At 40.4% G+C, this 23,634-nt stretch overlaps 2 protein-coding genes across 3 annotated transcripts in view; one reads left to right on the top strand and one right to left on the bottom strand.

Annotated features, from left to right (window-relative positions):
• The window catches only part of CLUAP1 (clusterin associated protein 1), a 55,843-nt gene extending 53,556 nt beyond the window's left edge, over positions 1 to 2,287 (top strand). Inside the window, exon 13 of one of the 2 annotated variants that reach the window (XM_043975323.1) lies at positions 1,784 to 2,287. The gene's annotated coding sequence lies outside the window, so the exon portion shown is untranslated. Of the gene's footprint in view, positions 1 to 416; positions 551 to 1,783 lie in introns of those variants that run through there. The other variant, XM_043975322.1, reaches the window with a different exon arrangement.
• The window catches only part of NLRC3 (NLR family CARD domain containing 3), a 37,664-nt gene continuing 14,704 nt past the window's right edge, over positions 675 to 23,634 (bottom strand). The window contains exons 12-18 of the mRNA XM_043975320.1: positions 22,925 to 23,008; positions 21,201 to 21,284; positions 20,333 to 20,416; positions 19,255 to 19,338; positions 3,682 to 3,765; positions 2,641 to 2,724; positions 675 to 807 (exon numbers count right to left, since the gene is read on the bottom strand). Coding sequence (XP_043831255.1) covers positions 717 to 807; positions 2,641 to 2,724; positions 3,682 to 3,765; positions 19,255 to 19,338; positions 20,333 to 20,416; positions 21,201 to 21,284; positions 22,925 to 23,008 — 595 coding nt within the window. The 3' untranslated portion in view covers positions 675 to 716. The remainder of the gene's footprint in view (positions 808 to 2,640; positions 2,725 to 3,681; positions 3,766 to 19,254; positions 19,339 to 20,332; positions 20,417 to 21,200; positions 21,285 to 22,924; positions 23,009 to 23,634) is intronic.

The raw sequence follows: 23,634 nt of genomic DNA, 5'->3' as shown, positions 1-23,634 counted from the left end.
AGAGTACATTAGGACTACAACCACCTTTGTTCTGCTAATAAGACAGAACCAAAAAAAATCAGCTTTTTTTCTGCTTCCACATCATACTGCTTGACATACTGAGTTTGCAATCCACTAGGACCCCTATGTTTGTCGTTAAGAAATAATTTGTTTAGTGCTGGCACGGTGGGAAACTTAGAAAAATGACAATAGTATTTTCACTTTTCCAACCCCAGAGTACCACAACTTAAACCATCTCAAAACACATCCCTCCTCAATTTTTCCATGTTTCTTGAGGAATTGTACCTTCTTAGAGATGTGTGTTGCTCGGAAGAATCAAGGAATGTTTCCTCTATTACCCATGTCAGGTTGATACTTTTAATGACCTCATACACAGCTATTTACCAGTGGCCAACCACCATCCTCTCTCGTTCCAGTGGCTGAACCCATAATCACAAAATCTATGTCCTGGAGTCCAACCATGGAAGAACTTAACCTGCTCATGCAAGTTACCAGTCGTTGCTGTTTATGTACTGATGCTCAGTTCTGGAGGTAGATGATGATGGCTTCTTTTAGAAACTCTCAGAGGATCAATAAGCTCCTTCCTGCTAGAACTACTATGCCATTGATCTTCAGGCTATCACTTGTTTAAATAGTCTCTTTAGCATTCAAGTTTCTTGCTTGGTTTCTTCTCTGTTCTGCTCAGTCCATCAGAAAGTCCCACCAGAAATTATGGATCACATTTCAACAATACAATCTGGGGCATTTGTCTTGATGGCTTCTGATATCATCCTGGCACCTGATTCTCCAATGTGGTTTCCCTGGAGACTGAAAGAAGGGGGTATATTTGGATAGGGCTAGAAAATTGTATCAAAATGCCAAGTAGTAGAACCTCATATTAACAGACTTCTCATTATCAGTCAATAAATGAGTAGCATACTCTGCTAGGTTGAAGGAAGTAGCAGATAAATAATACCATATCCACCCTTGAAAAGTACTCAACAGGCCAAGTTTGGCACCTGATCAAAGGTGGCAGGGATAGAGAAGAGTCAAAAGATGATTCCAAGGTTATGACCCAGAGTAATTGCAAGGATGAGTGTACTGTCAACAGAAAAAGAGCTGGGAAGAGGTAGGATTTAGAGAAAAGATAAATTAAATTTTGGACATGTTGAGTGTGAGAGGTTGCTGGAAACATCCCATAGGCAGTTGAAAGTTCAGGTTTGAAGGGGCAGCATAAAGATTTGGGAGTTTGGATGGAAATGAGCAACAAAGCCATGAGAGTTAATGTGATAACTCAGAGAAAGTATGGACAATAAAAGGGTCAAGGACACTGACCAGAAGAGGTGGTATCATACAAACCTAGACTTGAAACTAACTTTATAGGTCACCAAATTCAAGCTCCCACCAAGTTCAAGAATCTTTTTACACTATGGATTGTTAACCTTTTTTGTGTCTGGTGAATGAAACCTACAGATCCCTTCTCAGTATAATAAAGGCAATACTAAAGTTAAGAGGTTAGCAAAAATAAAGATATAATTTTTCCCATCTAAGTTAATGAACCTCAAAAATCTATCCATGGACCCTAGGTTAAGAACCTCCATTTTACAGCATCCTTGAACAAGTGATCTAGAAAGTTCCTCCTTAGATTGAGCCTAGATCTATTCCACCGTGTCATTGAACCATTGCTCTTAGTTCTGCCAACTGAAGCAACAAAAGATGAGTCTATTTTCTCTTTTGCATGACAGCCATTCAAATATTTGAAGACAATAATCTTCATCCCCCACCCCTCTGCTTTTTTCTGCAGGCTAAGCATCCCTAGAATCAACTGACCTTTATAGGACATGGTTGCCAGATCATTCACTAGCTTTTTGACCATCTCCTGGATGCTCTTCCTTTGCCAGTACCCAGAACTGAATTGAATGCACTTCTCCAGATGCAGTCTGATTAGTATAGCTTAGGGTGGAATTATTATTAATGTCTACACCTCTAATTAATGAAGACTATGACTAAATCTTTCTTTTTTGTTGTTGTTGCATTGAGGGTTTTTGTTTTGTTTTTTTGTTTTGGTTTGGTTTGGTTTTGGTGAGGCAATTGGAGTTAAGTGACTTGCCTAGGGTCACGCAGCTAGTAAGTGTCAAGTGTCTGAAGTGAGGCTGGATTTGAACTCAGGTACTCCTGAATCCAGGGCTGGTGCTTTATCCACTGTGCCACCTAGCTGCCCTGCTTGTATTGAGTTTTTGCTGTTGATATTTTAGCAACCACACCACGCTACCAACATACTGAGCTTTCAGTTTACTAAAATCCTGGCTCTTAATTTCACAGCCATTTCTTGTATTTATGTGATTTAATTTTGTGCATGCCCAAATGTATTACTTTGCAGTTACCTCTATTTAATTTCAGTTTGTTGGTGAAATCCTTATATACTGTAAAGATCTTTTTGATTCTACATTCTGTCATTCAAGGAAGCACAGTGCCTGGCACATAGTAACCTCTTAATAAATGCTTGTTGACTCACCTAATAAGGTCTCAGAAAAGGCCTGTATTATTCTTCCAATTAACATGGCACAGACAAGTGTCCTACTTGGAAGACTGCTCTAAAAGGATGAGGGGGGAATGGTGTCCCTGAACTAAACTTCGACTATTTTTTCAACCACCACTCACTTGACATGCTGGAGCCCATGGTTGCTGGAGAGTGCAGTGGCGATGAAGATGGCGCCATCCATTCCTAAGGAGTTCTCTTGAAGACTAGAGAAAAGATAGAAAAAAATCCTACAGTAACCCCTGTAAGCCAAAAGAATACCAAGGAACCACATGTCTAGAAAGGTACCATGTAATCTGGGGTTTGATTTGTCCACTGAGGTTTTAGATGAAGTCTCTAGACTGTGGCACAGAGCAGCAGCTGCTGTTGCTATGATTTCTCTACTATAGCAACAATCCAGTTGCCTTTGACACTTTTTTTTTTGGGTGGGACAAAAGAGAGTTAAGTGACTTGCCCAGGGTCACACAGATAATAAGTGTCAAGTGTCTGAAGCTGGATTTGAACTCAGGTCCTCCTGAATCCAGGGCTGGTGCTTTATCCACTGCGCCACCTTTGACACTTAATATTATGGTGTGCTAGATGCAAATGGCCAGATAGACCTTGCCTTATAAACATAGGTTGTTAGAGGTAGAAGAGACCTTAGAGACTATTTAGTCAAATCCTCAAATTCTACATATAAGAAAACTGAGGTCAAAAGAGGTTAAATGATCTGCCCAAGATCACACAGGTAGGCATTTTCAGGGTTGAGACTTTATGTTGTTGTTGTTTAATCATTTCAGTCATGTCTGACTCCTTTTGACCCCTTTTAGGTGTTTTCTTGGCAGAGATACAGGAGTGGTTTGCCATTTCCTTCTCCAGCTCATTTTACAGATGAGGAAATAGAGGCAAACAGGGTTAAGTGACTTACCCAGGATCACACAGCCAGTAAATGTTTAAGACCAGATTTGAAGTCAATGAAGATGACTCTTCCTGACTCCAGGCCCAGCACTCTATCCACTGCACCACCCAGCTACCTTCCACCTTATACAAGGACTGAATTATTCAGAAAGAAGCTGCTACAGAGGAAATCCACAGCAGCCACTTAAGGGTGGTAAAGTCCTGCCAACTCAGTAGCTGCTGAGCCTTCCCTTTTTTTGTCCCAATTATCAACAACAAATACTCACTTGAGCATCCGGAGACTGGGGTTTATCTTCAGGGCATTTGCCATGGCCTTTGCTCCAGCAGCCCTAATGTTGTTTCCTCTTAAGCTGGCAGAGAAAACAGGAAACCAAAGACAGTGTGAGACCAAGGTGTTAAGATCTGGGGCTCAGTTTGGAAAGGAAAAGGGCAACCTAGGCACCCAATAATGAAACTAAAACATTACACTCTCCATCACCTATTCAAAGCTGATACCACCTGTAACTTGAAGAATTCCATGTCAGCCTACCTTTGAAAGCTGACAGTGAATGTTTCTGCTCTTTAAAATGATTTTTCCCTTTTTTAAAAATTCAATTATACAAACTTTTATTGAATCTACTCTGGTAGGCATTGAGATTATGAAAAAACAAACAAAAAATTACTAAAAGAAAAACAAAATCATCCTTGCTCTCAAGGAACATGAATTCAAATAACAGGATTGAGCATATGTGCAGATGAGTTAATGCAGAATATACATAATTCTACCTTATATGTGATATGTTTCCTTATCCTTCCAACTGTTAATACCCTTTAATAAAAATACCTTTTAGTTTATTTTTATTTATTCTGTAAATATTTACATATGTATTTGTTGTCTTCCCCCTTTAGAATATAATAAACTCTTTGTGAGCAGGAATTATGTCATAAAATTATTTTTCACAGTACCTTAGTTTAACTATCAGTACTTGGTGCTGATAGATATATTTTATGCTTATTAAAATTCTCTTCCCTGTACAAACATTTAAAAGTAAATTTGGAGTCAGCAAGCCAGTTCAAGAAAAAGTTCAAGATAAGAGAGGAGAAGGTGATGTTGCTAAATCCTCATCAGATCTGACCATGTCACACACACACATACACATATATGCACACACATGTACACAAGCACACATGCACACACACAGAGAGCCCCTGGTCAATAAACTCCAGTGGCTCCCTATCACTTCAATTATCAAATATAAAATCCTGTTTGAGTGGCATTTGCTTCCTTGCTCTTGACTCCAAGGTCAGTCAGAGGACTGCCTTATCTATCTTATCTTTCCCTATCTACCTGCTACCATCAATCCATAAGCCTTTATCAAGCACCTACTATGGGCCAGGAACTATACTAGGGACTAGAAATATAAAGACAAAAATTAAACAATCCCTGCCCTTGTGGATTATTATATTCAATCTGAGGAAGCCACATGTGTACCATCTGCCTCTCTAATGAAAAACACATAAAATAAATAACTTGTACAGTAGACAATCATAATCTGCTCTCTGTAGATATGTGAAGCTATGAGTTATTAAGGTTTTAGACATGTATCTAAATATTAACCTCTACAAATTACATAGACAGAAAGCTGAGCTACTACTAACAACTCTTCAGGTCTATGGGAGATGATTGTGTTTTTTTTTGCAACAAACATTTATTTTATTTTTTCCAGTTACATTTAAGGGTAGTTTTCGACATTCATTTTCATAGGATTTAGAATTCCAAATTTTTCTCCTGTCCTCCCTCCCTTTCTTCCCCCCTCCACAAGACAGCAACCAGGTTATATATGTACAATCCACAAGTGCTCTTTTTATCAGTTCTTTCTATGGGGGTGGATTGTATACTTTATCACCAGTCCCTTGGGATTGTCTTGGATCACTGTATTTCTGAGAGTAGTTAAGTCATTTACAATTGCTCATTGAACAATACTGCTGTCACTATGCACAATGTCCTCCCAGTTCTGCTCACTTCACTATACATCAGTTCATGAGTCTTTCCAGGTTTTTCTGGGATCATCCTGTTTGTCATTTCCTATAGCACAATACCGTTCCACTACAATTATATACCACAGCTTCTTCCATCATTCCTCAATTGATGGACATTCCCTTGATTCTCAATTCTTAGCCACCACAAAAAGTTGCGATAAATATTTTTTTTTACAATTTCCCCCCTTTTCTCTTTTTCACGATTACTATTGTTAACTGTTTCCCTTCCATTCTCTTCCCTTCCCCATGATATTTATTCTATTATCCAGGAGATGATTAATTTCTATTCTTGAATACATTACCCCAGGTCCAAAGATCACTCATAACTTGCCAAACCCTAACAACTAGTAATTCCTCGTTATCTGCTTTCTCTGCTCCTCACTGCTACTGAATGGTCCTGGAGGAAGTGACACAACCCAGACCGTGCTGACTGGTTATACAACCAATTTATTTTATCCGACTCAACTGGGCTCTCACTACTCCAAAGGAGTCATTCTCTATCCTCTCCCAACCGTGTTACTAAGAAAATAAAGGACATTCACTAGAGTCCCTCTGCCCCCCTATATTTTAATATCCTATTGACATTATTCTCCATTCTTTTCTCCATTTTCAAATAAAGAGCTTGCCCCACTCCTCATCAAGTTCCCTCTATTTGTACCCCTGATCTCACTCTTTCCTATCTCCTTATACAATCAATTAATCAATAAACATTAATTAAGCACTTATTATGTGCCAGGCATTGTGCTAAATACTTTGGTTTGTTGTTGAGTCCTTTTTGCAGTTGCGTCTGACTCTTTTGTGACCCCATTTGGGGTTTTCTTGACAAAGATACTGGAGTGGTTTGCCATTTACTTCTCCAGCTCATTTCATGGATGAGGAACTGAGCCAAACAGGGTCAAGTGACTTGCCCGGGACCACATAGCTAGTAAGTGTCTGAGGCTGCATTTGAACTGATGAAGATGAATCTTACTCACTCCAGACTCAGCACTCTATCTACTGCCAAGTAGCTGCCCTATGGGCTAAGTGCTAGGGGTACCAAAAAAGGTCAAAATCCCTGCTCTCAAAGGAATTCACAGTCTAATGAGGGAGAAAAAATACAAACAATTATGCCCAGTTAAGCTATAAACAGGATAAATTTGAAATAATCAGTAGAAGAAAGATACTAGAATTAAGGATTATTCAGAAAGAGTTTCTGTAGAAGATGGGGTTTTATCTGGGATTTGAAGGAAGCCAAGGTGGTCCGGAAGCAGAGATGAAGAGGACAAGAGGCATGTGGGACAACCAGAGAAAATGCCTGGAGTTGGGAAATTGTCTTGTGAGAGGAACAGAGCAAGGAAGCCAATGTCACTAGATCAAAGATTTTAATCGAAGAAAGTGTAAAGTGTAAGAAGATTGGAGAAGGTAGGGAAAAGGCAAAGGTTATGAAGGGCTTTGAACACTAAACAGAAGAGTTTATATTGGATCATGGCAGTGATAGAGAGCCATTAAGTTTATTGACTAATTGGAGAGGTGTGTGTGACATGGTCAAATCTGAGATTAAGAAGATCACTTCCCTTTCTCATCTTGAACCTTACCTTATCTACTGGCTTATTCCCTGTTGCCTACAAACAATCTACCCTTGAAAAAACTCACTTTGCCCCAACTATTCACTCAAACACCAGTCCTTCAAGTTAGCCTACAGCTTACCTCCTTTCTACATTCAAACTCCTAAGAAAAAAAGCTTTCTGGGGTAGCTAGGTGGCGTAGTGGATATAGCACTGGCCCTGGATTCAGGAGGACCTGAGTTCAAATTTGACCTCAGACACTTGACACTTACTAGCTGTGTGACCCTGGGCAAGTCACTTAACCCCAATTGCCTCACCAAAAAAGAAAAAAAAAAGCTTTCAACAGTACATTCATTGCTTAAATGCAATACATTCATTTTATGACAGACTGAGCTGAACCTGACCAGATACAGAGTGTCTTCTCATCAGTAGGTTGGCCACTGGGTAATGAATTCTTTGGCCGTAACAATCCATGAAACAAATAAGGTCATGCAAAAATGAAAAATATCAATGAAAATTATTTCAAAAAGAGAAATTCGAACAATGAAATGATTAACCACAATTCCAAAGGATTTGTATGATGAAGCATGCTATCCGCCTATGAGTGATAGTCTCAAGGTGCAAAATGAGGCATACATTTTTGTACATGGTTAATAGTGTGTATTTGTTTTTGCTTGATTCTGAATATTTGTTACAAAGGTTGCTGGGTTTTTTTTTCAATCAGGGACCAGGAGGATTTAGGAGGAGATGGGGGCTAGTAATAATATTATAAAAAGAAGAAGAAATAAAAGAGGGTCATTGGAAGATTTTTAAAATTCATAGAAGTAAATATAATAAAGTTCAGAAATAAACACAGGTGAGCAGAATAGGTATGGAAATAACATTGAATTTATTAAATATTTACAAGGAAAAGCAAACTATAAGAAATAACGATCTGTGGTGTCATATGCAATCCTAATTATCTGCTGTTCTCTCTGTATATGGAAATACATGCTTTATGTTAAGTTCAGAATTTTAAAAAACCGATAAAAACAGATTCAAGCAAGAATCAGAAGGAAAAAAAAGGAGAAACAACAGAAATATAGTAGAGAGAAGAGGAAACTAGCAGGTGTGCATTGAGCGCTGGCACCCCATCTAGATGCCTTTGATGAGGATGGGAAGAAGTGTTTTTAAGTTCTGCCTAGGATTATGTGATCGTCTGGTGGCTACTGGACCAAGAAGCCTGGCTCCCTGTGCTGTTGCTACTCCAAGAAGCCTGTGATTCCCAGGCTTTCTAGGCTGTTGTTGTGTTGAGGTGTACAGGGAACTGATCAGGTAGAAATATTATACTCTTTGCTTTCGGTCATTCTGTTCCCTCTGAGTGTGGTGGGAGGAGGTAGTTTGAGACATGGATGTTTGAGACTGCTGTCTGTTGTAGTGTTCTTGTTATTTATCTTCCATTTCTATTTTAGTAAAGGTTCTTTTGTATTGTGATAGGATTGTGTGTAACAAAGGTAAAAATGGAGCTTTTAAACACGGATACAAACAGGGTACTAGACACCAGCAGATATTAAAGGGGTGCTACATTTCAGGAATCATCCTAGGATTTGGCAAATTATTACTATTTGGATTTTTGGGGGATTCTTTGAAAAGCAAGGCTGCTTTGAATGTTGCGTAAAACTTGGATTATTTATTCTAGCAATGCAAAGACGCGGTGATTTTTTTTTCTAGGCTGTGAAACTCTTGCTGATAAAAGCAATTCTAACCATTAAATTAACATTATATTATAATCATCATAACCATTACATTTTTTCAATTCAAAGCATAATTGAAATTTTATGTTCCCACATCATTGTATTGAAATTTAAGGGAGAGGTGTTATTGCTGAAGTGACAAAATTGACCTTGTACACTAAATATTTGAGTTGAAATTTGATATTATCGACGAAGTCAATGTTGAATTGACATTTTACTTAGCATATTTGACTCACCATGGGTGTTCAGCTTTCAAGGAAGTGGTTCTCAGCAATGGAACATGACTCTCTTCCAGGCTTGTTGGTCTGGGAATTATCTGTTCTACTAAATGTAATATATGATGGTGATGATTTTTCAAAAGCCCTGTGTGGATGCTTTATGGGAATGTAGTATAAAGATGAAGAGATATAGGGAGGAAGTAGTCAGTCAACACACATTAACTAAGAACTTACTATGTGCTAAGCACTCTGTTAAGTGATAGAGATACAAAGAAAGATCCAGACCCTATCTTCAAGGAACACGTATTATGTGAACTGTCTGACATGGGTATGTTCCAGTATCCTTGTTGATAGGACTCTTTGAAAATTAGCTAAACCCTCTACTCTGGACCAGGAGAGATGAGAAAGTTTTAAGAGGTTCTGGTGAGGGCAGGGTAGACTGAGGATGAAATGTGCCATGAAACATCACCAGCAGCAGTTCATGGTCCTCGTTATCTTCAACATTTCATGGTGCACGGATGTCACCACTTTCAGCAGTTCAGGATATAACAACAACATTTTAGAACAGAATGCACACTCTAAGCCTGCCAGTGCAGATATAAGGGACTCACTGTGGAAAGCTATGGTCCTTTTCACAGGGCATCCCTATCCATCAAACAAGGCACCCTTTGAGTCCTGGTTAGGAAATGCCACTGAAATAATGCAATGCAGCAGTGACAAGGAATAGATATGAAGAAACAAAAGTAGGCTAATGGAGAGCCTCAAGGGACTTGCTCTTTGACCACCATACTCTCTGGGAATGCAGTATCCTGAGATCATGGTGTTGGAGTGCCTGCAAAGGCTGTATGTACAATTGGGTGATGCAAAGAGTGCCCTAGAAGCTTACGTTCAGTTCTTCCATACCCTTCAGTGTGAGGGCAGAAAACATCTGACTGTGTTATGTTTGAAGAGACTCCTTCAAAGGCCAATAGTCAAAAGAGCAGCAGTTACAGAGCAGATGTACATCATATTTACCAGAGTGGTCAGGAGGGTTAGTGTATGACAAAGACACGGGATCACCTGTAAGTGACTGAACAGCAAAGACAGTCTCTAAAGTACTTGGTGAAGGTATTTGAGGCAAGGATAGTAGACCAAAAGATAGATTGGTAACAAGCAAAACTGACCTCAGTTGGCCCAAGAACATTGCCTCACTTATGGGTCAATGAGGCCACATAAGAGTCTGATCATATCACTCTGATTCCATTGCAAAAGCTCAGGGACAAGTCATGCATACAGCCCCTCTTCCCATCAGGACAAAGGTTTGTGGGACCACAAGATAGCCCACTTCGAAGATATCAGCAGAACAGAGATGAAGAAGATGAATCATCTTCTACAACTCTGGAAAAGATGGGCACATGCATGTTGGTTGCAACCAAGAAAAGAATTTGGAATTGGTTTACCAGAGGCTGAGTCCAACGGACCATTTTAAGACAATAGAGAGAAAGTCAGGGATAGTGGCAGATCTAGGCCCCCAAAGAAGATTATCCTTGCACCACTAACCATTCCTAGGTGCTCTCCACCTGGATCCACAAGACCTCAGGGAACAGTGACAGTAAGGATTGAATATCCTACTTGTTTGGGCAGAAGATCCCAAGTAATGAGTGTATCATATTCATTTTATGAAAAGATACTTGCAAACATATACCTTAAGTAGGCATGTCAAACTTAGAAAGGGGGGCTACTAATCCATACATAAGGATCCCTGTGAGCTACATATTGGCTTAGTTTTTTAAATGCCACATTATATTTATTATATTTTCATTTATTTTGTTAATATTAAATATTTCCCAATTACATTTTAACCTGGTTGTGGACTGCATATGGCCCACTGGGCTGCCTTACAGCCTCTCCAGGGGCTAGACCTCTGTGAAATGAATGAAAGGACAAACTCTAATTGGACTTACCAGAGTAAACTTGGAATTCCCTAAGAAAGCTATGGATGTTGGGGCAGCTAGGTGGCACAGTGGATAGAGCACTGGCCCTGGAATCAGGAAGACCTGAGTTCAAATACAGCCTCAGACACTTGACCCGTACTAGCTGTGTGACCCTGGCCAAGTCACTTAACCCCAATTGCCTCAAAAAAAGAAAAGAAAAGAAAGAAAGCTATGGATGTCACCAAGAAGATGGACCTTGTGGCCTTGATATATGCAGATTGGCAAACATTTCTGGAATGTTAGCACTGTTCAGGACCAGCTACAGCCTATTCAGAGACCTGGGAGGGCAGCAAGCTAGGCCTCAGTACCTGATCACTGACAATTCATTCATCCTGTGTAGAGGTTTACAGGAAAATAAAGGTCTGTGTCGTTTTCATATGACACATAGCTGGGAGGTATAGCTAACACACTGGTTGACAGAGATGAAATCCAAAAAGATCTTGATTGTACTGAATCAACTGTAAAGTTCTGCACTTGGGTTCAAAAATATGTTCACAGATATATTTCACAAATATATGATGGGGGGCATAGTCACATAGCACTTCATGTGAAAAAAAAGAAGCTGGAGGTTTTGGTGGACTGCAAGTTCAATGAATCAACAGTGTGATATGTCAGCCAAAAAAAAACCCCAACACTTGAATATAATCTTGAGTTGTATTTAGAAAGGCATAGCTTCCAGGAATAAGAGAATAATAATCATCCCGTGTTCTGCTTTTGTTAGAGCACATCGGATCTGTTGTCCATTTCTGGGCTCCAAAGGTTATGAAAGACATTGATTAGTTGAAAAGTGTCCTGAGGAAGGTGGTTGGAATAGCAAAGGACCTTGAGTCTCTGTTGCATAAGGATCATTTGAAGAAATTAGGAATGGTTAATCGTGGAGAAGCAAAGACTTGGGATGGGGTAGAACTTTACAGCTGGCTTTAAATATCTGAAAGGCTGCATGTGGAAGAGGAATTATATATTTCTGTTTGACTCCAAAGGGCAATAGATGGGGGCAAACTTCCTCATAATTAGAGTTAAGTTAAATGGGCCAACCAAGAGGACAATAGTTTTTCCTTCCTTGGAGATCTTCAAGCAGAACCTTGATGACCACCTGTGGATATGATGATTTGTGGGTTCTTTATTGGGCGTGGGTTGGACTGGTAGGTCACAAAACTCTGTGTTAACTCAGTTCTGTGATTCATTGGTGGCAGAGAGCAACAAAGACACACTGAACTCTTTATCTCAAGGATGGATCTTTCATTTATTCAGTTCACAGAGGTCTAGCCCCTGTATAGGCAGTAAGTTTTGAGACTATGTAGACTATAAGTCCAGACCTCAATTCCAAGTATTGATAGATAGCAACCCAATTCTGACTAGCACTAAGTTGAATCCTGTCTGCCAAAGATGGGCCACAGCACTAACCATAAGGTCAGCATGCACTACTGGCTAGGAAAGACGAGCATAAATGCAGAAACCTTTACCCCCATAGATACTCATAAAAGGGATGGAGGCAACCTATGATTCACAGGGAGCTGGACCACTGACATGTGAAAGACTGGCTGAAGGTCTGGGATTTCTGTCAAAGAGCATGCCTTCAGTGGATATAAGTCTTGATGCATTAGACCAACCCCCTTTGCTTCAAGTATCCTTGGATGACTAGCAGTGAAAACAACATGATAGGTAATATAAGCCAAGAAACAAAGTCATGACCCTTGGGTACTTAGGGTTTATTTCCCAAAGGGCACCAAGCCATTGAGAAAATGGCAAAAGTTGGAACTATGCAATGGAGGACTGTACTGGATTACAACTAATCCAATATGATCTAACCTAGTGTTATCCAAGGCATACCACTCCTTGACTGGCTCTGAAAGTACCATGAAGTGATTTTGAACACAAACCACTTTGGAGCCAGGAAGCACAAGATGGAAGCGGATTTTGTTTTAAAAAAATGAGATATATGTTCATTGGTTTCAAAGTATAGTGCTCCCAACATATATTGCTTACCTGGCAAGTAGAAGTACCAGCAAGCCAGTGGAGTTTGTGTGTGTGGCCTTTTTTTTTTTTTTTAATTTCTGGAAGAAGATAGGAAGAATATAAGCAACATCCTAATGGTGACAGAGCATTTCACCCAGTAGGTACAGGCATACTTAACCAAGAATGTAAGTTCCTTGAGGCCAGAGACTGTTTTAATTTTGTCTTTGTATTCCTAGTGTCAGCATTTAATAAATGGTTATTGAATGAGTTCAGGGAAACCAGAAAAATACAACAGCTATCAAGGTATTGTGGTAAAAGCATTTTTCCATGTACAGCTTCCTTGTAAGGATCCAGTCTTGCCAAAGTAGAAACTTTGAAAACAAGTTACTCAAGAATAGTTTGGGCAGAAAGCAAGAGATCTAGAAACCCACCTTAACATCCTTGACCTGATCCAGTGCCTGAGCATTTTAATTGTATATAACTGCACATTTTGGGGACCATGAACAGACAGCTTAGCAGTATCAACACTTGTCATTTCTAGTACATGAGAGCCACAGTTACCTAGTGATTTGTGCTTTGGGGTCTCAAAAGATGGAGAAGACAGGGAGAATCACAACTAGCATGTCTCACTGCTAAGAGATGGGCCAAAGAAGGACTATGGCCCAGTTACAGCCTCAGATCAAAAATGGTCAGAAAGGAACAAGCATCAATATAATGCTTGTGTTTGTGGTCAGGAATTCCCATAAGAGTTAAAAGAGATAAAAGTCCCACAAAGAAATCTTGGTATACAGAGAAAACACAAGCTAATAGACTGATGGTGAGTTATCTTATTCTAAGTAGTTGAAAGATTAAGCAATCTGACAGTCTGCCAAATGGTTAATCTGACTTCCTGTTGATAAAGAGGAAAATTGCAATGAAGAGTCAGCCAAGAGGATACAAGGGGCTGTGTCTCAGAGATGGACTGTTAGTCCTCGGCCATGATGGCGAGAGCTCAGTTGAAGAAAGAATTGCTCGCTGGCACCCTCTGCAGGTTAGGCAGGAAATCAGAGAAGTCAGATAAAAACTGTTCAGGTCTGAAAAGAAAGAGCTGAACTGCTGCTTTTGTGCCTATTTCTCCAGCTATGAAGGCCCCGAGGGAACAAAAGCCACCCAAGGTGCTTGATTCATCGGAGGCCAGAGGCAGTAATAGCCTTGATCAACTATCCACAAACTGGGATTAGGACTATAGGCCAGTAGGTCTGAGGTAAGGGTGCAGAGCTGACAGCCGGTCACCATGGGTGCTGAGGCTGTCTAGTGGCCAGGCTGAGTTATTATACTTCAGGAGTAATGGGATAGAAGGTCACACACATAACCAGATGATGCCAGTGATGGGCTGCATGTTTTGTGCTATATATATGCTGTTATATGTAGTACATGATAGATATATTTGGTTTATAGTCTGCCTCTTTGCTATGTGAACTATTATTATAGGTGCATGTATTGTGTTTCTGCACATGCTCAATGCTGCTACAGGTTTATATTGTGTATCTGAGATAATGCTGTGATTACACTCTATGGCAATTAATGTTTATGATATATGTTGATTTTTCTACCTTTGTACTCAGCAAAAAAGTTTAAGGACTGCAAATTATTTACTAGGAGAGGGCATAGTATCGATAGTTCACATTTATGGAGCAATTTAAGGTTTGTAAAGTGCTTTACATATATTATCTCATTTGATCCTAAAAGCAACCCTGAAGAGGGAGGTGCTATTATCTTCTTCATTTTACAGGTGAAGAAACAGGAGCTGAGAAAGGTTAAATGACTTTCCGAGGGCACCAAATATCTGAGGCTAGAGTCACTATCTGACTCCAGATCTAGTGCTTCATACACTATGACACTCAGTGAAAGGGACTTCATTCCCCACAAACCAGTGCAAAGTGCAACAGGAGGTGACACTACCTGAGTTCAGACTATTTGGGTAGAAGTATCTGTAGTGTGTCTTGTAAGAGGCTGGTAGCAGAGACTCAAGAGAGAGGGGACATGAGAAGATTGGAGCCAGAGCCAAAAGAGAGACATGCTGAAGAAATGAGAGACAGAGAGAGAGAGAGAGAGCGAGAGAGAGAGAGAGCGAGAGAGAGCGAGAGCGAGAGAGAGCGAGAGAGAGAGAGAGAGAGAGAGAGAGAGAGAGAGAGAGAGAGAGAGAGAGAGAGAGAATAATGGGGTAATGGAAGCTTTTCCTTGAACTTTGACAAGATCTTTTCAGGTGTTGGTAATTATGATATTGTCAGTGCACCAAGAAGCCTGACTTCCCTATGCTGCAGTTGCTGCTTGTTATTTACCTCGCATTTCTATTTTATTAAATGTTCTTTTATATTACTATGATACCTGGTTGGTTGATATTCATGGGAAAATGTGTCCTCATGACAATATGGACTCAGAGGGATGCTAGATATGTGCAGGTACTATTAAGGGGGTACCACACAGGGAAAGTAAAAAGAACCAACCAAAGCAGGAGAAGCAACTCTTGTGAATCCAGAGGCCTAAATGAGACAGCATCTCCCTGGTGCTATTGCTGTTGTCTCAATTACCAGCATCAAAGCTAACCCAATCAGATGACTAGATTCACTGAAATGCATCCTCTGCTTTATAGGATAATATCCTTAAACCTTTTATAAGTGGCTAGACTTGTACATATCATACTTGAGGGCAAATGTCATTATTGAAGTCCCATTTTCCCCTGAAAGATTATACTCAGTTTTGCTGGATAGGTGATTCTTGGTTGCAATCCCAATTTCTTTGCCCTCTGGAATATCATATTCCATGCCCTCCAATCCTTTAATGTAGAAGTTGCTAGATCTTGTGCTATCCTGACTGTTGCTCCACAGTACTTCAATTGTTTCTTTTTGGCTGCTTGCAATATTTTCACCTTGACCTGGGAGCTCTGGAATTTGGCTATAATATTCCTGGAAGTTTTCATTTTGAGATCTCTTTCAGGAGGTGGTCAGTGGATTCTTTCAGTTTCTTTTATACCTTCTGCTTCTAGAGTATCAGGGCAATTTTCCCTGACAATTTCCTGGAAGGTGATATCTAAGCTCTTTCCTTTGATCATGGTTTTCAAGTAGTCCAATAATTTTCAAATGATCTCTCCTGGATCTATTTTCCAGGTCAGTTGTTTTTCCAGGGAGATATTTCATATTGCTATTTTTATATTCATTTGGATTGCTTTTATTGTGTCTTGATTTCTCATAAAGTTATTAGCTTCTATTTGCTCAATCCTAATTTTTAAGCAATGATTTTCTTCAGAGAGCTTTTGTACCTCCTTTTCCATTTGGCCAATTTGGCTTTTCAAGCTGTTGACTTTTTTTTCATGACCCTCCTGCATCACTCTTACTTCTCTTTCCATTTTTTCCTCTATCTCTCTTACTTTATCTTCAAAGTCCTTTTTGAGTGTCTCTATGGCCTGAGACCAATTCATATTTTTCTTGGAAGCTTTGGATGTAGGAGTTTTGACTTTGTTATCTTCTTCTGAGGGTCTATTTTGATCTTCTTTGTCACTGGTCCTCATCTGTTTCTGTCAATTCATTTTGCCAGCCTATTTCTTGACTTTTAACTCCTTCTTAACGTGGGGCACTGTTTCCAGGCTGCACTGTCCCAAACTTCAGGGGGTCCCAGGTGGTACAATTTAAGGAGGGGCAGGTTCTTCGGAGGGCAAATGTCATTGTTCTCATTAGCAGGTCCTAACCAGGGCCCAGACTGAATTAAGTCAACATAGATGGTAGGTACAAAAGAAGAAAATTGAAAAATGTGGCAAACTTCATGGAAAAGAAACAAAGGATTGGAATGAGGATAGGTAAGAGTCTGTATTTTGTCCTTAAATGAAAACTGTCTGACTGCTCTTTCTCAATCCCCTTTGCTGTATCTTCAGGTTGTAACTCTGTGTGTCCCCCCGCCCCACCTCAGACCAGAAGACAGCCCCAGATAAGGTTCTGTCCTGAGTCCTTTTCTTTTTTCCTTCTTTACTATTTTACTTGGTGATTTGATAGGTCCCAAGGATTTAATGATCATCTCTGTGCAGATGAGTTATCTATCTATTATAGATCTATTTATCTGTCCCTCACCTTTTTCTTGACCTCTGGTCTTATCTCTCCAACAGCCAGTTGGACATTTTGAACTGAATGTATCACAGAAATCTTAACTTTAACATGTATAAAACTAAACTCATCATGTCCCATACCTCCAGTGACTCCCCACTTCTTATCTCCTCTATTACTGTCAAGAGTGGTGCCATCTCCCAGTCACCCAGGATCCCAATCAAGGTGTCATCCTTAACTCCTATCTCCAATCAGCTGCCACATCCTATCCTTCCTAACATTTCTTGTACATTCTCCCTTCTCTCCTCTGATACTGCTACTACTCCCATGACCCCATACCTAGACTCTTGCAATAGCTTGCTGGTTGCTCTTCCTGTTTCAAGTCTCTCTCCACTCCAGTCCACCCTCTACTCAGCTGTCAAATTCATTTTCCTAAAGTGCAGGTCCAACCGTGTCACTATCCCTGACCCCCATTCAATAAACTCCAGTGACTCCCTATTAATAGCCTCCAAGATCAAGGAAGGAGGAAGGAAACAAGCATTTATTAAGTGCCTACTATGTTCTGGGCACGGTGTTAAGAACTTTACAAACATTATTTCATTTGATCCTCACAACAAACCTGGTAGATAGGTGTTATTATCAGCCCCATTTTATAGTAAAGAAAACTGAGGCAGACAATTGTTAAGTGACTTGCTTAGGGTCACAGAGCTCCAAGTTGGGAGATGAGGAATGGTCAGGAGACCAGTGTCACTGGATCATAGCCACAGTGGAGATTATGAAGATTTTGCATTTGATCCTGGAGGTCATTCCTTCTGGATTCCCTTACAGACTATCACCACCACCACCCCATTCAAAAAATGCTGGGGCCTCCTGGTACCTCCACGATCAAATCTAAGACCCTCTGTTGGGCTTTTAAATCCCTTCATCCTTTACTGATCCCTTCCTACTTTCACAGTTTTCTTAAACTTTACCCCCTTTACACTTCTTCCTCCCACATAACAATCTCCCTATTTCCACCATATTTTCACTTGACTGTCCTCCATTCCTGGAATGGTCTCCATTATCTCTGCCTTCTGGCTTTCCCTGACTTCCTCCAAGCTTCAGCTAAAGTCCCACCTCCTCCAAGAAACCTGTCCCAGCCCTTGTCTCTGAGACTAGCCCTAACATCCCGTATATATCTTGTTGGTACAAAGTTCTTCGCATGTCATTTTCTCCATTAGACTCAAGCACAGGGATTGTTTTTGGCCTTTCTTTGTATCCCCAGAGTTTAGCACTGGGCCTGACCTATCATGCAGTCATCTTCCCACAATCCAATAGGCATTTTTTATTCGCATAGTTTTTTCCTGTGTGACTTGTTAGGCTAAACATTTTTGAGGGGTTGTGGACCTCTTCTGTAAGGCTCTGTAGCATTTGGGGGGATTGATTCAATCAGTACAATGTCATCTACAGATAACATCTGGAAGACCTCACCGCATATAAGGAGCCTGTCTTTGGTCAGAACTTCACATTCCTCTTACACTTTACTCCCCTCTGTGGACTCTGCAATCCATCCACACTGGCCTCCTTGCTCATTCAGGACACTCAATCTCCAGACCTGAAGTGTTTTCACTGGCTCCTCACCCCACCCCCAAGGTAGGAATTCTCTCTCTTCTCTTCTATGCTTTCTGGCTTCCCTGGCTTTCCTGAGGTCCCATCTAAAATCCTACCTTCTGTAAGAAGCTTTTTCATGCTCTGCGGGATGCCAGTGTCCTCCCTCTAATGTTAACTGCCACTTATCCTGTCTATTGTACACAGTTCTTTGCATGTTGTCTTCCCATTAGATTGTGGATTTCTTGGGAGTCAGGACTGTCAGCAGGTAGCATGGTTCCCCGGCAAACAATAAGCACTTAAATGCTTTTGGTTTAACTTGATATGCAAATTCACATCCAACCTTCTTCAGTCAAGAACTCAGGTACTTTGTATGAGGGGCAGCCAGGTGGCACAGTGGATGGAGCACTGACCCTGAAGTTGGGAGGATCTGAGTTCAAATCTCATCTCAGATACTTACTAGCTGTGTGACCCTGGGCAAATCACTTAACCCCAATTGCCTCAAACATCCAAGGCTATCTCTAGTCGTCCTGATGTATATCTTGCCACTGGACCCAGAGGGCTCTGGAGGAGAGAGTGAGGCTGGTGACTTTGCCCAGACCTGCCTCAGTTAAATCCAATTCCACTGCAAGTCATAACATCACCTCTCATGTCATGGTCCTCATTGAGAACAAAGGACCACCACCAACAACAACTTTGTATGTGAGACTACAACCCTAAAGATTAATATACTTACTCCAAGATTTCCAAGGTCTTGTTCACAGCCAAGGCATCGCCTAGGGCCTGGGCCCCAAGCACACCAATCGATGCCACCTGAAGACTAAAAGAAATAGTATAGTTAATATAAGACAAGCAAATCTGTCTTGCCTCCTCATTTCTTGCTCCAAACCCAATTTTTATTTATTTATAACAAATATTTAATTTTCTGATCTGATTACCAAGATGAGGGTGTGCTCAGCCCATGTGGACACACTTTGCAAATTGGCAAACTCTATAAACCAAGGCTTGATATATTGTTTTGTTCTATATCTATCTAGACTTAAGAAAATGAGGGATAAAAATGTTAATAATGCAGATTAAACTAAAAAGTGGGTCATGCACTTTTGGAGACCTGGCTGTTAAACATTTACCAGCATACTCCTAGTTGGATCTCCCCATCAAATTTCTTAGAGCACTTTGGACCTCTCCAATGTATTTATTGCCTTCTCACTTGGATTGAAGTTACGTGTGTACATTGGGCTTCATCCAAAATCGATTGTAAGTTCCTTGACCGCTGGGTCCATGTAATAGCTATATTTGTATCTCCCCAATACCAAGCACAGTATAGGGACTTGATGTGTATTGAATTTGTTCAGAGACTTTCCCTACTGCTGCTGCATGCTGGAATACCTAAGATTAGAACTAAATAGTCAATTTGCATTTATTAAGTGCCTACTATGTGCTAAGCACTGGGGATATAAAGAAAGGATAATGACACTCCCCACTCTCAAGGAGCTCACAGTCTAATGGTGGGGAAACAACTATATACCAAAATAAGAGGTAGTTTCAGAGGGCAGGGACAAAAATAAAAGGGGAAAGATATAGGGAACCAGAGGCAGTCTCCAGGAAAATCTGGGGGGAATAGACCTTCCTTCTCCCTCTCTGATGCCTACCTTCGTAAACAGCCCATTTTCACTTCCTTAATTTATGCCAGCTGCAACAATCTAATGAAACAATTTCTTTGGCAAACCAAAAAAAAAAATAATTTTGTGTAAAAAGAGAGAGGAATGGGGCTGGTTTCCTTGACCTCTAGCTTATGTAACTTAACGACTTACTAGAGAGCTGTGAGGGTCGTGTTTATCTTCAGTGCCCTGGCAAGAGCCATGATGCCTTCATCTCCAATTGCATTTTCCTGCAAACTGTAACACAATAAGTCCTCCCATTATTCCCTGCTTTTCATGTCTCGGCCATTCCCGTGCTGCTCTAGCTAGTACCCAAGTCCAGACTGGGTGTATCTACTAGAGCATAATTAGTATGTCTAGTACAGCCTCAGTTAAACAGAATCCAATAACCTTGATCCTCAACTGGAGTTTCGAGGGTGCTCCACTTTTTGGAGAAGAAACAAATGACAACAAAACAAGCTAATATAAAGTTTGGGTTTAGTTATTCATTTTTAATTCTCCAGAAGATGCCCTGGGGTCCATCTCTTACACTTTTAACTCTATAACCCACAGCATCATATAACTATCATTGATCTTCAAAATGGCAAGCATGAGTCCTTTCAAGATCTAGAGCTATCAAAGAAAGATTCTGTGGTTCACATAGTTAACAGAATTGAAGTGAAATGCATTTTTGTTCCATGATTGTTTTTTGTTAATAATATTACCTAGAAAATTAAATTTCACAAAATTCCCGTATCCAAATCATTCTAGTGAATCAGTCACATAGTCTTTTTCCCTCTCACATTGGAAGAAAGCAGTGGAGCCTGGTTTATTTCTGGGCATTTAAGTGACCAATACACAAGCTGGTGCTTTAAAAAGCATTAGTTTTTCAGTGTCGTGGGCTAGAATTTCCTGCAGCACTGCTGATGGCTATTGGTATAACTTTCTGCAACCATGTGGTTTTCCTCTCTAGCCACAGTTAGCATGTTCTTGCCTGCATGCATTTTTCCCAGGTGCCCAGTGAGGAGGGTCACATACTTACTCTAAGCTGGTCAGGCTTTGGTTGAATTGTAGTGCTTGGCCCAGGGCCTTGGCCGCATTGGCCTGGATGAAGTTCCATTGTAAGCTGCATAGGGTAAGATACCAGGAAATGTAAGTGACAATGTGGTCTCAGAGAGCTGAGCAGAGACCAGCAGGTGCCAGGGGAAATCCTCATCCAAGATGAGGTACTTCTCACAGAGGGCTGATGGGCCAGAGGTGCAGAAGGAGTCTTACATTTTCAGACATGGACAATGTGTTGATATGTTTTGCTTGACTATATGTATCCTACCCCAGGAGTGGACTTGTATTTGGGGAAATGGAGAGTGGGGGAGGAAGCTAACGGGTAGTAATAGGACAAAAAAGAAAGGAAGGAAAAAAGGGAGGAAAGAAGAAAAAGGAGAAAGAAAGGAAAGAGAAAGGAAGAAAAAGAATAAAACATTTAAATATTCAAAAGAAAACAAAAAAGGTCCGAAGGGACACAAACAAGGCAGCTTTGTTACTATCTTGTTAAATTTAATACATCCTTGAAAAAATTGTGCCTATTAGAAATTCGTAGTTTCATACATAACTGTCGTTTTGTTCTTTGTATATTGAAATGTTTGTGCTTGTTGGATGGTTATGATCACGGTTTTTTCATCAGACCTTCTCCAAGTTCTCTGGAGTCAGTCCTCATACTGATGGCTCTGCCTTGGTGATGCTACTGATTCCTGATTTATCACAACCCTCTTCTAGTTCAAAGGTTCAAATGTGGGCTGCCCCCAGAGCTGAGCCTCTCTATGGGTACTCAGTGCCCAGGGCTCCCCACTTGTGTGTGTGTGTAAACTGAAAGCACTGTCAAAAGAGAGTTCACAAGATTTAGAGTTTGAAAGGGCCTTAGAAGTCATCAAGTCTTCCAATATAACTCTGAAGAACCTAGAAAAATTGCAGTACATCTACAGAGAAAGAACTGATGATATCTGAAAACAGACTGAAACACATTTTTTTTTGACAATTCCTTAATCTGAAGTTTTGTTTTTATCTGTTTCCACTCACAACCTAGATAAGGTAGAATTGTTTGCCAAGATTGCTCATGTATAATTTATGTTGAATTGTTTGAGTTCTTGGGGTGAGAATGGGAGGGGAGGAAGAGAAGTTGGAACACAAAGTTTAAAAAAAATTGATGTAAAAAAAATGTCATCTAGTTTGAACTCTCACTTTATTTTATTTTGAAGCAGAGTTAAGTGACTTGTCCAGGGTCATACAGCTAGTAAGTATCTGAGGGTGGATTTGAATAGGGTTTTCCTGACTCCAGGGCCAGTGCCTCTGTCACTGTGCCACCTAGCTGCCCACAACTTCAAAGATGAGGAAATTGAAGTTCAGAATGGGCAAATTATTTGCTATGTCACCTGAGAAGGTGAAGTCATTCACAACCTTGGGTAAGATTCCTGACTCTAGGCCCAGTGCTCTGTCCAGTGGGCCACCTAGTTAGCTCTGTGGCAAAGGGATGTATGACAGGTAAGTTAACGAAAGGAGTGGGAGAAAGGAAATAGAAGGGGAAGGCACCCATTGTTTTAGGAGTGCAGAGGGGAGGGAGGTGGGATGTCCACAGGACCTTTGTTTACTTCTCTATATGGTATGAGGGTGACCCTGATCATTAATGAATACTTTTTGATAAGGGTGAGGAAATTGGAGGTTGTGGGGTAGAGGGAAGAATTAAATAATGGGTAGGTGTAAGGCAAAACTCACTGGAGGGTTCTGAGTACTCGGTTCTCTTTCACCGCCACTGCAATGGCCTGCGCTCCATCATCATGAAGAAGGTTGGCTGTCAAGCTAATTAAGAGCAAAGGAACACAGAATGTGAATGGCATAGTTCAGGACTCAGAAATTCCCTATCTTCTAGTACTGCTTCCAAACACAAGACTTTCTCCCCTTGGACCTACCTCCCTGCCTTGTTGTGAATTCCACAAGGTAGACCTTTAGGAGAAAGTAGCCCAGGGAATGGATTATATCATCAATTTAAGGAGACCAAAGACTTCGTTCAAGTCCTGATGTTTACCACCTATGTGGCCATAGGCAAGTTACTCAACCTTTCTGTGCTTCTTTCCTCATCTATAAAATGGGGAAGTAGCTATACTAAGCTACTGATTTCAGGACTATTGTAAGAAAAGCATTTTTAAAATAGCTATTTATTATTACGACTTCATGGAGCTTAACTATTTGAAAGACTATCCCCTAAACCCTTCAGAAGATTAGATTGAGGTCTAATCTCTATTTAGAACTCTCCTGGAAAAATGATTTCACAGCTTCCCTTATTGACTCATTCCAGGGTTACTCTGCCCTTTAAAAAAGTTTTCTTATGGCTAAGCTAAATAAATCCCTCTTCTTCAAGAATTTTCTTCTCATCCAATCACCAATTTCTGCAGAGATGTCAAACTCATTAACACAGACTGTGATGA

Source organism: Dromiciops gliroides, chromosome 1 (assembly GCF_019393635.1).
Source record: "Dromiciops gliroides isolate mDroGli1 chromosome 1, mDroGli1.pri, whole genome shotgun sequence".
NCBI classification, from domain to species: domain Eukaryota; kingdom Metazoa; phylum Chordata; class Mammalia; order Microbiotheria; family Microbiotheriidae; genus Dromiciops; species Dromiciops gliroides.
The sequence above is the reverse complement of the archived record's forward strand: the minus strand, read 5'-3'. Positions and strand labels throughout refer to the sequence as shown.